The sequence below is a fragment of the Bombina bombina genome, chromosome 3, assembly GCF_027579735.1.
Source record: "Bombina bombina isolate aBomBom1 chromosome 3, aBomBom1.pri, whole genome shotgun sequence".
Lineage (NCBI taxonomy): Eukaryota > Metazoa > Chordata > Amphibia > Anura > Bombinatoridae > Bombina > Bombina bombina.
Window position 1 is genome coordinate 90719557 of NC_069501.1, and position 14754 is coordinate 90734310.

The 14754-nt window shown below is 36.5% G+C and overlaps 1 protein-coding gene across 3 annotated transcripts in view; it reads right to left on the reverse strand.

The window, feature by feature from the left end:
• Positions 1–476: 476 nt before the first annotated feature.
• The window catches only part of B3GALT5 (beta-1,3-galactosyltransferase 5), a 143662-nt gene continuing 129384 nt past the window's right edge, over positions 477–14754 (reverse strand). For all 3 annotated transcript variants that reach the window (XM_053705917.1, XM_053705916.1, XM_053705915.1), the window contains 2 exons: positions 13512–13601; positions 477–3434 (listed from right to left, as the gene is read on the reverse strand). In XM_053705917.1, coding sequence (XP_053561892.1) covers positions 2478–3434; positions 13512–13523 — 969 coding nt within the window. In that variant the 5' untranslated portion in view covers positions 13524–13601 and the 3' untranslated portion in view covers positions 477–2477. The remainder of the gene's footprint in view (positions 3435–13511; positions 13602–14754) is intronic.

A 14754-nucleotide genomic window follows, 5' to 3' on the forward strand; every position in this document is an offset into this window, starting at 1 on the left:
CCTTATGAAAAGCTTTCCCATAGGCAAAAACCTGGTATTATCAGGCAATACTCCCTTCACATCCCTCAGACAAACATTGCACCTAGAAAGGAACTGGGCTTCAATATACTTAGAAGCGCCTTTCACTAAACAAATCAACCACATCATGCTTCACCCCTCCTAAGGAGGCAAAGTTATTAAAACTAATTTATAGGCATTTGAAGTTTGGGACACTTTGCCTCCTCCTGGTAGGAATGTATATCCCATCAGTAACTAGCACGTAGACTATCTCCACCTATATGAAAGAAAACTTTCTTTAGAAATATATATTTAATACAATTTAACCAATTTTAAAATATTTTTTTAAATAACAAAAGTTATTTTAGTAGCAGTTGGTGATATGTGGGTCTGTTGGCATGTACATACATGTATAAAAAGCAAAGCTGTTATTTTTATTAAATTAAATCCATTAACATAAAAATACTGAATCAACAACATTAAAAATAATGCAATGATTTATTACAATTTATCATTATCATTCTTTAGAAAATATACACAACATTAGCGGGTGATTTCTTCAAATTATTATTTACACAACTTGTAAAAAATACCTTAACACTTGAGATCTCTGTAAATATTAATAAACAATCAGAAATAAGTTGTTAATATGATCTTTTCAAATAGAGATTTAAAAACTGTGCTAACTGTACTGAACAACTCCATTCACTAATCACTATAACCATTTTAGCACTGACATATTAAATACATTGCAGACAATATACTATAGTGGCCCTGTTTTTTATTTTGAAATAAGTTTTTAGTTTTTTCTTGCATCTTATATGCAAAAGTAATATGAAGGATCAGCCATTGATGTGCAGTTGCAGGAACCAGTGGAGACGTGAGTTAATTTTGATTGATAGTAGGGATGTGCGGATATTAATTTCATTTTAACCAAATGAATATCCGAATGAATGCACTAACTCATGTAAAGAATTACGAATATAATTCATGAATATATATGTTAGACTTAAATTAAGTATATAGCGCTAAACCTCTTCTTCCATTAACAGGTGGGGGACATGCTGTGTTAATAGGAGAATTAGGCAATGGAAACTGTGAATATGGGGAGGATTAGCACCCTCCCCCCCCCCGCTAAATGAGAAGGGATCTGCTGCGGTAATGTACCTGCAGCGTGATGGGGAGCCATGCTAATATGAGAATTATCTCGGCCCTGGAGTGTATAGCGTAGCTCTCCAATGCCCTACAGGTAAGTATCAAGCTGACAGGCGTAAAGAACATTTATATTCGTTTAATGAAAACAAATATAAATATTAACAAATATTCAGTATTTAGTTCGTTTTAAACAAACTAAATACCAAATAGTGCAGCATACAAATTTTTCAGAATCTTCATTCCCAATGATTCATCCGAAACAAATTATTCATTATAAGTCTAGTTGCAAGTAGATGAGGGAATAAAAATGGAATGTATACGCAAGAGGAAAAAGGAGAGAAAGAGGCAGGACAGTGTAGGAAAGACAGAAGGTTAGAAATAGACAGGAGAGAGAGAAGGTTAGGGGAAAAAAGGGAAAGTGCTTGAGAGGTGGGCAAAAGAAACAAAGAAAGAGAGTTTATTAACCCCTTAGTGACCAGAGCACTTTTCAATTTTTTATATTTCTGCAGTGTTTGTGTTTAGCTGTACTTTTCCTCTTACTCATTTACTGTACCCACACATTATATACTGTTTTTCTCGCCATTAAATGGACTTTCTAAAGATACTATTATTTTCATCATATCTTATAATTTACTATACATTTTTTATAAAATATGATGAAAAAAATGGAAAAAAAACACACTTTTTCTAACTTTCTGTTACACATCTATAACCACCAAAAAACTTCCATTCTAAATAGTTTCTAAATTTTGTCCTGAAATTAGAAATCCCCAATGTTTACATGTCCTTTGCTTTTTTTGCAAGTTATAGGGCAATAAGTACAAGTAGCACTTTGCTATTTCCAAACCATTTTCTTTTTCAAAATTAGCGATAGTTACATTGGAACACTGATATCTGTCAGGAATCCCTGAATATGTATCTCTTGAAATGCATATATTTTTTATATAAAAATCGTCCACTTTTTCACAAACTTTAGGTTTCACAATGAAATTATTTACAAACAACTTGTGCAAAGTTGGCCGCCACCCGCCTCCCTGCAATGGCTCCCACTCACCAACGATCGGCACCATCACCATTTTTATTTATTTATTTTTTATAAAAAATAAAATTATTCTGTATTAAAGTTGTAAACATCAATTTTGCTCTAATTTCGCAGACAAATTGATTCCTCTGATTACCAAATCTCAATTTCAGTAATATGTCTGCTTGTTATCACAAAATTAAAATATTGTTAAACATTTTTTCTGCCAAACTGCGAACTGGTAGTATACTTCAGGTTTTCAGAATACATATTGGAATTTGTTCATTTATTATAATTATTTTTGTCAGCATTCTTCATCATCTGCTCGCTCCATGGCTTCCCAATACATCTGTATCTCATGTGGTAGAAAGCCATGGGAGGTTACAATATTTCGATAACTACAAACGGAAAAGGGTGGTTTTTCTGGATAAAATAATTGTTGGTTGTGAAATTCCTGTAAACGAATTTCTATCTTTTCTAGACAAAGTCCAATGTAAACGTCTTCTAGTTTAAAAAATGGTACAATTCCTGAAATTTGATAAATCTTTTGAGCAACATCTACTGAGAATACATATCCTGTCCCCGAACAAAAAGGAGGATATCTGTCTTTTGGATATTCTTCTATACTTGTATACCATTTGCTTGATTTGATACGTATAGGAAATTCATTTAGTTTTAAGAAGCCTGTGAATAAGTTAGTAGTTTGATTTTTTTCTAAAAGTTTTTGGACAAGATAAACTGGATTAACAAACATATCTGTATCAGTCTTCATAACAAAACTAGTTTCGGGGCAATAATGATTAATCCATTCCAGTCCCATCAGTGTTTTATAGGTTAAGTTGGAGTATACGTCAATAAAATCTTTCTGAATAAAGTCTTTATACATGTGCCTTTCCACTGCAAGACTATATTCTTCTTTCCTGCCTATCTGTGTAGTACCCAGAAGAAAATAAGCCACCACACGTTTATCTCCAATCCATCGTTCTTTGCCCCAAGTGTCTCGGATTGCCATCCGTGCCTTCTGCTGATTGGGGGTAGTAGTTATTAAAATCACTAGATACGGGGGCTCTGTTTTACAATCAATTTTTGGTAGCATTAGAAATGTGCTGTTTACTGTACCGGAGTCAAAGAAATACTCAAATTCTTCTTTTTTATAACAAAAAGGGTGGAAATCCATCAAACGGAGCTCAAACATGATTGCAAATATTCCAAAACAGGAAAACAGAAACACAATAGTAAAAATCAGATGTCTCCTTGCCATCTAAAAAACAAAAAACAATATATCAAATTCAATTTATAATAATAATAATAATAATAATAATAATATAATATAATGAACTCCATTGTAATCAAATGCATAACATCAAAGTATCACATCTACCATAGATGGGTCCATCTCAAACAGGATCTGTCAATCTATCTATCTACTTCTTTCTAGCTGCTTAGATCTATCTACTTATAAATCTATCTATCTACTTATCTATCTATTTACTTATCTATCTATCGATCTATCTATAGATGTATATCTATATATAGCTATCTATATCTATCTTTCTATATCTATCTAATTATAGATGTATATCTATATATAGCTATCTATATCTATCTTTCTATATCTATATCTTTCTGTCTATATCTATCTATTTTTTTCTATCTACTTTTATCTATTTACATCTATCTGTCTATGCATTTTCCATCTATTTATATGTAGCTGTCTGACTATCTTTCTATTTATATCTATATCCATCTATCTATATATTATGTAAATAGACAATTCTATCTTACAGAACTTGGACATTGTAGAATTAGAAATATTCTAAAGATTCTATTTAGAAAACCTGGAAACATTTACAAGTAAACTATATTTAAATAATGGCATGAGGGACCCAAATGCTAAAAAGATAAGACTACCTTCTGTACCTTTGGCCCCAAAACTAACCTTAACCATATCTAAAACACTCATTACTTTGATTGTTGGACCCTAACAACCCTAAGTCAAATCCTGAAAAAAAAGAAAAAACACACAACAAAGCCTGATAAATATCAGATGGCAGGTCGCCACGGCGATTTAAAATTGTGATCTGGCTTCCAGCATAATAATCCCTGATAATTTCTTAATACATATAGGGCTAGATTACAAGTGGAGAGCTAATTTAACCTGCACCTGTAAACGTGCAAATTTGCCCGTTTATAGGCACACGTTAAATAACCAGCCATTACGAGTGGCTGGTTAGTGCTACCGCAAGCTAAAGGGCTAAAATAAAAAGCTAGGTCTAAAGCACCTACCTTCCATAACAGCGAATCAACTGAAAAGGCACCATGAAGTGTGGTAAAACAAGGGGTAACATGTGCAAACACATAACTAAAGCACCTACCTTCCATAACAGTGAATCAACTGAAACATTTAACATCATGTTTAAAAGTAATTGCGATTCTACATATATCGTATATTTATTGGAATGTGGGTGTGGCCTCTTATATGTTGGCCACACAAAAAGGAAAGTTAAGTGTTAATGAACATATTTATAACATCAAAGAAAAACTAGTTAAACATAGTGTTCCTAAACATTTTTTTGGCTGCCATGGAAGTAAACCCAGCTCTTTAAGAATACAGATCATAGTCTGGGTCCCTCAATCTAAACCTAATAGGTTGCTTGAACTAAGAAAACTAGAAACTAAGTGGATTTATAAACTAAAGACATTATAGCTTCTAGGTCTAAATATTGACATAGACGTAGCTGCCTCTATGTAAATAAAACTTTAATCCACATCTAAAAATCAATTTGTTCTCTATTCATCGTCTACACTTATATTAATATACACTATCAAAGATAGAGAAATCGATATCAATCTCTTTACCTAGGTAAATTCAGGGTTACAACTTTACATCGTGATTACTTCTCACGTATAAATATGTAATTTTTGTAGCTATCAGGCTGCTGCCGCTTATTATTTTACATAGATGTTTTGTTTTTCTAATTACCCCATTATAATATTGATGCTGCAACCAAAGGCATAGCATAGTTCGTTGAAAAGTGTTATCACGTTATTTTGTTGCAACAATTGGGTTCATTATGTTTATAGTATCTATTCCACCAATGTAAATTTTCAGTTTAGGTTATTTCCCCATTATTAACTACGAATGACACGATCAAGTAAACGTTTAGAGTTTAGTTCGATACACGATAAGGCAACATGTCAGGTATATCCGATTCATAAGCATATTGGCATTGCATTTATCAACGTCACGCAGGTTATCTGGGATTAGAGTATTATGAGCTTTTTATCATTGATGTTAGGAGGATTTTCGTTTTCTTCAACAATGAATTGTATAAAAGCAGGGTCGTTTTATTTTTATTTTTTTATTTTTCATTTTTGATAAGTGTATTAAATTCTTCAAGTGTACTTCTGCTGACCATGTTCTTCCCAACATTTTAAAATGACAATAGAGATTTTTAATAGTGTCTAGCGCAAATTTTGCGGGGAGATTTCTTATCTCCACATAATAATTTTATAAATTAATATGTACATAACATTTTTATAATCAATGTTTTATGTAATGTTTTATTGTTTATATTTTAATATTCACCAATAGATTTAGCAACTTAGAGCTCAGTATTGTGCTCGATACACTGTGAACTAATGTAAACACGGAGCCACTGAACACACCTCCAACTATGATTGGCCATACAACACACCCCTTGATTGGCCACTACGCCTTTAAATGGAAAAGGCGCAATACCGGGGTATCCATTTTTTGCCTCTTGAAGAAGCCCGGCCGCAGATCGGGGGAAACGCGTTAGGCTTTGGCATATCACCCAGAGGGGTTTGTGAATTACAAGCAATTTGTCCCCACAAGCTACAGAGTATCCTGGTACAGGATCCGGAAACTTTGCCAGACTTTACCTGTTACAGCTGAGAAAAGGCAGTCCAACTGGGCCTATTGTGAGAGACAAGGAGCTGTAGGAACACAGCGCTTCACTTGAATGCCTTTTAATTCTTTGTTCTAGTAAGTGCGCTTTTTTCTTTTCTTCTTTTTATGTCACTGCACCTGAGCCAAGGTTCGAGGAAAACCTAGCTGGATCGAGGCAGCACAGACTTGGCATTGCGACTCCTCCTTGCAATTCAAAGGAATACACATCTAAACCATATTAAGAGGTCTAAGCTCCAACTCCTTTTATTATCATCATCAGCATTCTATACTGTGGGTTCCCACAAGAAAGTAAAGACTACAAGGAGGAAAACTATATAGAATTGTTTAAGTTATCCCTTTCATATGGGTAACAAATAAAAGGTACTGTGGTATCCACCTATATACATTACAGCACTAGGAAACGGTTTTACAGCAGAACACTGCCCTAAGATCATTTTTGACAATTTATGTCAGTGCTCTTAATTTGAATTTTGTTTATTTCAATTACTTTTCCATCTATTGTTCTTGTTTCTATTTTCCTTGTTTATATCTGTTTAAGTATATAACATATAAGGTATACTACAAACATACAAATGTGTATATTTATATATAGTAGGTTTTAATACAATAAGGAAATATTTAATACATGATCAGTACATAGCGCAATCAATTTTTCAGTGTTTATGGATAAAAAGAAAATGTAAGGCAACCCGGGGGTTAACGCCCAAGAAGACACAGGCCTACCCGCAGGACCAGCCAAGCGGAGCCCTGATCTTCCATAAACTGGGAAAGATCTCAATAAAATACCAATCAGGAGATTACATCAACCCCACAAGTCTAATGAGGTGCACCATTCGCATTAGCAGACTGAAAATTCCTGTACCCAATAAGGATATGGTCATTTAATAACTGAAAAACATGTCTGAGTAATACGCGAAGGCGCGCAATTCTGTAACGAAAGACACAACACTCAGGGACAGTCACACCCGCAGGGAACTGTAGAGGCCCTCCCCAAGGTGGGAGACCCGGGACAATAGGGCACGAGCACAATCGCAAATAAACTTCTGGACTCTGCAGACAAATAATCGGCAAAAATACGTGAAAGCGAAAACGTGCTGCAACCTCCGGGGTGAACACGCCGCCCTGCATGGAGGAATAATCATAAACTGGGATACTCGCATGTGCAGAAGTATGGAATGGTAGGGAACTTGCCTCTCAGGGGACAGGACACCCAGAGGCAGATGGCTCAGCTGACCCTTGATTCCCCGAGCCAGAGGAACAAGGCACTCTCATATGGCATACAGAACATAAATGATTGACATGTGTCAACGAGGCCAATCTGGATTCGTCACCGGACAAAGAATCTGAATCTGAAATTAAAACAGTCTCAGTATCAGAATCCTCCATAACTGAATCTGAAATTTGGACAGTCTCAGCATCAGAATCCTCCATAACTAGGTAGAGGATATGCAAAAATGGACTAGAAGTAAATCAAAAAACGGCACCTGACACCCCCAATGGCTGGGGCACTCACCACTGCCTATGGACTAGACCCCTGCGGACTAAAATTTCTCCTTCGCCACACGCACGGTCAGGAATGTGGAAATGGAAGACAGAAAGTAATCACGCCCATTGACAAGGTGAACCGTACAGTCCAAAAAAAGCGTGCCCAACCATAAGGTCACGTCACTTCCAGGGGCCTAAATGTTCCAAACCATGAGCCCGCTTAACATCACACATAAGCAGGTTGAATCACATAACAAACATGATTAAAAAAAACCCTGTTCAATAACCCCCCTCTAGAGATATTAACCCTTGATTCCAAGATAATAAAGATGACTAACTGAGACCCTTATGTTTTTTTGTTGTTGTTTTTTTATATAGTTAGACCCACAAGGTTTTTGGTAGCCTCTCGGGAAAACATCTGAATTACAATACATTCACAAAGAATGTAAAATTAAACGATCTTACGGGAATCTACGCAGTGGAACAGAAATACGGATAGTAGCATCGCCTCCGCCATGGACTTAAGAGAAGAAAGCAGGCAGCGGAGCAAAGTTTGACAACACCAATTGCTTGAGGAGCTGTTAAAATTAGTCGGGATGGATCTCTGGACTCTAACTTTCATCCAAGCCCTCACTGAGAGACTGATAGGATTACTTAAAACTCCTGTCCCATGTCGAAGAGTACTACCCTCCATAAGAGACCAAATAAATTCTGACACTTCTCTGCCAACCTCCTGGGACGAAAGGCAAAGAATGACTGGGGGATGAGGGGAGTGGGAGGAGTATTTAAGGCTTTAGCTGGGGTGTCTTTGCCTCCTCCTGGTGGCCAGGTTCTTATTTCCCAAAAGTAATGAATGCAGCTGTGGAAAAAGAACATTATTCTATGTGAAAAACTTTGGTATTAAAATTATTCATAACTACCTTGGGTTTTATAGCAGTTGGTCTAACGTGGTGCTGGGTTAGCACGCAAGCTATAAGTGTAAGCAACTAGCTCTCAGCTAGGTATTCTTTTCAACCAAAAGAACAAAGCAAATTTGATAATAGAAGTAAATTAGAGAGTTGTTTAGAAATTGTATTCTTTGTCTGAATCATGAATGAAAATGTTTGTGTTTCATGTTCCTTTAAATTGAAGAGAATCAATAATCTTGGTTTAAAGAAATAGTTAACTCATTATTTTCTTTGTTTAGCACCAGAAATTGAGACTTAACCAAGCTAAGTTTTTCTGTACTAAACAGAGGTAACAGAATAATCAAATTAAAACTGAACAGATTAATAATAGTTACTCCCTATGTTATGGCAAACTAATCTTGAGATTTAAACAGACAGTATAGTCCAAAATAAACATTCATGATTCAGATAGGACAAGTCATTTTAAACAACTTTCCAATTCATTTTTATCACCATTTTCCTTGTTAGCTTGGTATACTTAGTTGAAAGCTAAACCAAGGTAAGCTCATATGCTAATTTCTTACGGCTAGATTTGGAGTTTTGTCGGTAACGACCCGAAAAACTAACGCCGGCTTTTTTCTGGCCGCACCATAAAAATAACTCTGGTATTGAGAGTCCACATAAAGGCTGCGTTAGGCTCCAAAAAAGGAGCGTAGAGCATTTTTAACGCAGCTTCAACTCTCAATACCAGAGTTGCTTACGGACGCGGCCAGCCTCAAAAACGTGCTCGTGCACGATTCCCCCATAGGAAACAATGGGGCTGTTTGAGCTGAAAAAAAACCTAACACCTGCAAAAAAGCCGCGTTCAGCTCTTAACGCAGCCCCATTGTTTGCTATGGGGAAACACTTCCTACGTCTGCACCTAACACTCTAACATGTACCCCGAGTCTAAACACCCCTAACCTTACACTTATTAACCCCTAATCTGCCGCCCCCGCTATCGCTGAAACCTGCATTTTATTTTTAACCCCTAATCTGCCGCTCCGTAAACCGCCGCTACTTACATTATCCCTATGTACCCCTAATCTGCTGCCCCTAACACCGCCGACCCCTATATTATATTAATTAACCCCTAATCTGCCCCCCACAACGTCGCCTCCACCTGCCGACACTTATTAACCCCTAATCTGCCGACCGGAGCTCACCGCTATTCTAATAAATGTATTAACCCCTAAAGCTAAGTCTAACCCTAACACTAACACCCCCCTAAGTTAAATATAATTTACATCTAACGAAATTAATTAACTCTTATTAAATAAATTATTCCTATTTAAAGATAAATACTTACCTGTAAAATAAATCCTAATATAGCTACAATATAAATTATAATTATATTATAGCTATTTTAGGATTAATATTTATTTTACAGGTAACTTTGTATTTATTTTAACCAGGTACAATAGCTATTAAATAGTTAAGAACTATTTAATAGCTAAAATAGTTAAAATAATTACAAAATTACCTGTAAAATAAATACTAACCTAAGTTACAATTAAACCTAACACTACACTATCAATACATTAATTAAATAAACTACCTACAATTACCTACAATTAACCTAACACTACACTATCAATAAATTAATTAAATACAATTCCTACAAATAAATACAATTAAATAAACTAGCTAAAGTACAAAAAATAAAAAAGAACTAAGTTACAAAAAATAAAAAAATATTTACAAACATAAGAAAAATATTACAACAATTTTAAACTAATTACACCTACTCTAAGCCCCCTAATAAAACAACAAAGCCCCCCAAAATAAAAAAATGCCCTACCCTATTCTAAATTACTAAAGTTAAAAGCTCTTTTACCTTACCAGCCCTGAACAGGGCCCTTTGCGGGGCATGCCCCAAGAAGTTCAGCTCTTTTGCCTGTAAAAAAAAACATACAATACCCCCCCCCAACATTACAACCCACCACCCACATACCCCTAATCTAACCCAAACCCCCCTTAAATAAACCTAACACTAAGCCCCTGAAGATCATCCTACCTTGTCTTCACCTCACCAGGTATCACCGATCCGTCCTGGCTCCAAAATCTTCATCCAACCCAAGCGGGGGTTGGCGATCCATCATCCGGTGCCTGAAGAGGTCCAGAAGAGGCTCCAAAGTCTTCATCCTATCCGGGAACAAGAGGCGATCCGGACCGGCAACCATCTTGATCCAAGCGGCATCTTCTATCTTCATCCGATGACGACCGGCTCCATCCTGAAGACCTCCACCGCGGACCCATCTTCTTCCGGCGACGTCCAACTGAAGAATGACGGTTCCTTTAAGGGACGTCATCCAAGATGGCGTCCCTCGAATTCCGATTGGCTGATAGGATTCTATCAGCCAATCGGAATTAAGGTAGGAATATTCTGATTGGCTGATGGAATCAGCCAATCAGAATCAAGTTCAATCTGATTGCCTGATCCAATCAGCCAATCAGATTGAGCTCGCATTCTATTGGCTGTTCTGATCAGCCAATAGAATGCGAGCTCAATCTGATTGACTGATTGGATCAGCCAATCGGATTGAACTTGATTCTGATTGGCTGATTCCATCAGCCAATCAGAATATTCCTACCTTAATTCCGATTGGCTGATAGAATCCTATCAGCCAATCGGAATTCGAGGGACGCCATCTTGGATGACGTCCCTTAAAGGAACCGTCATTCTTCAGTTGGACGTCGCCGGAAGAAGATGGGTCCGCGGTGGAGGTCTTCAGGATGGAGCCGGTCGTCATCGGATGAAGATAGAAGATGCCGCTTGGATCAAGATGGTTGCCGGTCTGGATCGCCTCTTCTTCCCGGATAGGATGAAGACTTTGGACCCTCTTCTGGACTTCTTCAGTGGATGTCTAGCCCCCGCTTGGGTTGGATGAAGATATCGGAGCCAGGACGGATCGGTGATACCCGGTGAGGTGAAGACAAGGTAGGATGATCTTCAGGGGCTTAGTGTTAGGCTTATTTAAGGGGGGTTTGGGTTAGATTAGGGGTATGTGGGTGGTGGGTTGTAATGTTGGGGGGGGTATTGTATGTTTTTTTTTACAGGCAAAAGAGCTGAACTTCTTGGGGCATGCCCCGCAAAGGGCCCTGTTCAGGGCTGGTAAGGTAAAAGAGCTTTTAACTTTAGTAATTTAGAATAGGGTAGGGCATTTTTTATTTTGGGGGGCTTTGTTGTTTTATTAGGGGGCTTAGAGTAGGTGTAATTAGTTTAAAATTGTTGTAATATTTTTCTTATGTTTGTAAATATTTTTTTATTTTTTGTAACTTAGTTCTTTTTTATTTTTTGTACTTTAGCTAGTTTATTTAATTGTATTTATTTGTAGGAATTGTATTTAATTAATTTATTGATAGTGTAGTGTTAGGTTAATTGTAGGTAATTGTAGGTAGTTTATTTAATTAATTTATTGATAGTGTAGTGTTAGGTTTAATTGTAACTTAGGTTAGTATTTATTTTACAGGTAATTTTGTAATTATTTTAACTATTTTAGCTATTAAATAGTTCTTAACTATTTAATAGCTATTGTACCTGGTTAAAATAAATACAAAGTTACCTGTAAAATAAATATTAATCCTAAAATAGCTATAATATAATTATAATTTATATTGTTGCTATATTAGGATTTATTTTACAGGTAAGTATTTATCTTTAAATAGGAATAATTTATTTAATAAGAGTTAATTAATTTCGTTAGATGTAAATTATATTTAACTTAGGGGGGTGTTAGTGTTAGGGTTAGACTTAGCTTTAGGGGTTAATACATTTATTAGAGTAGCGGTGAGCTCCAGTCGGCAGATTAGGGGTTAATAATTGAAGTTAGGTGTCGGCGATGTTAGGGAGGGCAGATTAGGGGTTAATACTATTTATTATAGGGTTAGTGAGGCGGATTAGGGGTTAATAACTTTATTATAGTAGCGCTCAGGTCCGCTCGGCAGATTAGGGGTTAATAAATGTAGGCAGGTGGAGGTGACGTTGTGGGGGGCAGATTAGGGGTTAATAAATATAATATAGGGGTCGGCGGTGTTAGGGGCAGCAGATTAGAGGTACATAAGGATAACGTAGGTGGCGGCGCTTTGCGGTCGGCAGATTAGGGGTTAATAAGTGTAGGCAGATGGAGGCGACGTTGAGGGGGGCAGATTAGGGGTTAATAAATATAATACAGGGGTCGGCGGTGTTAGGGGGAGCAGATTAGGGGTACATAAGGATAACGTAGGTGGCGGTCGGCAGATTAGGGGTTAAAAAAATGTATTCGAGTGTCAGCGATGTGGGGGGACCTCGGTTTAGGGGTACATAGGTAGTTTATGGGTGTTAGTGTACTTTAGAGTACAGTAGTTAAGAGCTTTAGAAACCGGCGTTAGCCCAGAAAGCTCTTAACTACTGACTTTTTTTCCTGCGGCTGGAGTTTTGTCGTTAGATGTCTAACGCTCACTTCAGAAACGACTCTAAATACCGGAGTTAGAAAAATCCCATTGAAAAGATAGGATACGCAATTGACGTAAGGGGATCTGCGGTATGGAAAAGTCGCGGCTGAAAAGTGAGCGTTAGACCCTATTTTGAGTGACTCCAAATACCGTCGGTAGCCTAAAACCAGCGTTAGGAGCCTCTAACGCTGGTTTTCACGGCTAACGCCAAACTCCAAATCTAGGTCTTAGAAAGCAGCCTCTTATCTGAATGTATTTGACAGTTTTTCATCACTAGAGGGTGTTAGTTCATGTGTGTCATATAGATAACACTGTGCTCACGCACGTGAAGTTACCTAGGAGTCAGCACTGATTGGCTAAAATGCAAGTCTGTCAAAAGAACTGAAATAAGGGGGCAGTTTGCAGAGATACAAATTAATCACAGAGGTAAAAAGTATATTAATATAACTGTGTTGGTTATGCAAAACTAGGGAATGGGTAATAAAGGGATTATCTATCTTGTAAAACAATAAAAATTCTGCTGTAGACTGTCCCTTTAAGTATGATTTGTGATTCTTACCTGATATTTCATTCTGGACCTATACCGCTGAAGATTTGCTCAGTCCTATCCAGTAGTCGTTTTAAGGTGCTTCATTTTTTATTTGAAAACCTGAAAAGAACAAATTCAGAGGTATATCAGGAGTAAAAATGGATACATGAAAATGTATGTATTTCATGTATTTACTAAATAATATATAATAAATGTGAAATAAAAACAAAAATAAAGCACATAAAATAAAGTCTATGGGGTCGATTTATCAAGTTCCTTATGGAGCTTCATGTCAACTTGTCCACCTGCTCTGAGGCCGCGGACAGAAATCAACCCGATCGAATACGTTCAGGTTGATTGACATCCCCTGCTAGGGGCCACAAATCTGCAGGGGGCGGGATTGCACCAGCAGTTCACAAGAAATGCTGGTGCATTGATAAATTCCACTGCGTAACACTCCACATTCCAATAATGTCAAATCTATGGAACAGAAAGCACACCATAGTGTAATCCATATAAATACAGAGATACAATAGTGTAATCCATATAAATACATAGAGATACAAAAGTGTAATTCATATAAATTCCTAGCGATATAATAGTGTAATGATCCATATAAATATATAGAGATACAATAGTGTAATCCATATAAATACATAGAGATACAATAGTGTAATCCATATAAATACATAGAGATACAATAGCGTAATCCATATAAATACATGGAGATACAATAGTGTAATCCATTTAAATACATAGATATACAATAGTGTAATCCATTTAAATGCATGGAGATACAATAGTGAAATCTATATAAATACATAGAGATGCAATAGTGTACTCTATATAAATACATAGAGATAATCAGTCTACTTGGATAACAAAGGGGTTAAGATTCTTCTGGGATTTCAACCTCAAAAGAAATAAGAGGAAAAGTCCATAGTGTAATATTGCAAATAAACCAGGATGTAACTGTGATCCTTGTAAAAGTACTTGTTGGAGCTTCAACATGTGTTTTTTGTACCTTATGTCTTAAATAAAGTGGAACCCCCTCCGATTTCCTTGGGTCTATCTAATTGAGCACAAACATTAGAGCTATTGAAGCGCTGAGTGTGAGTGCCGTTAATATGATCTCAGTTACATTCCTATTTATTTGCAATATTTACACTATGGACTTTTCCTCTTTTTTTCTTTTGAGGTTGAATTCCCAGAAGAGGGTGTTATCATATTCCCCTTTTTATCCAAGTGGACTGAGTATATCTATGTATTTATT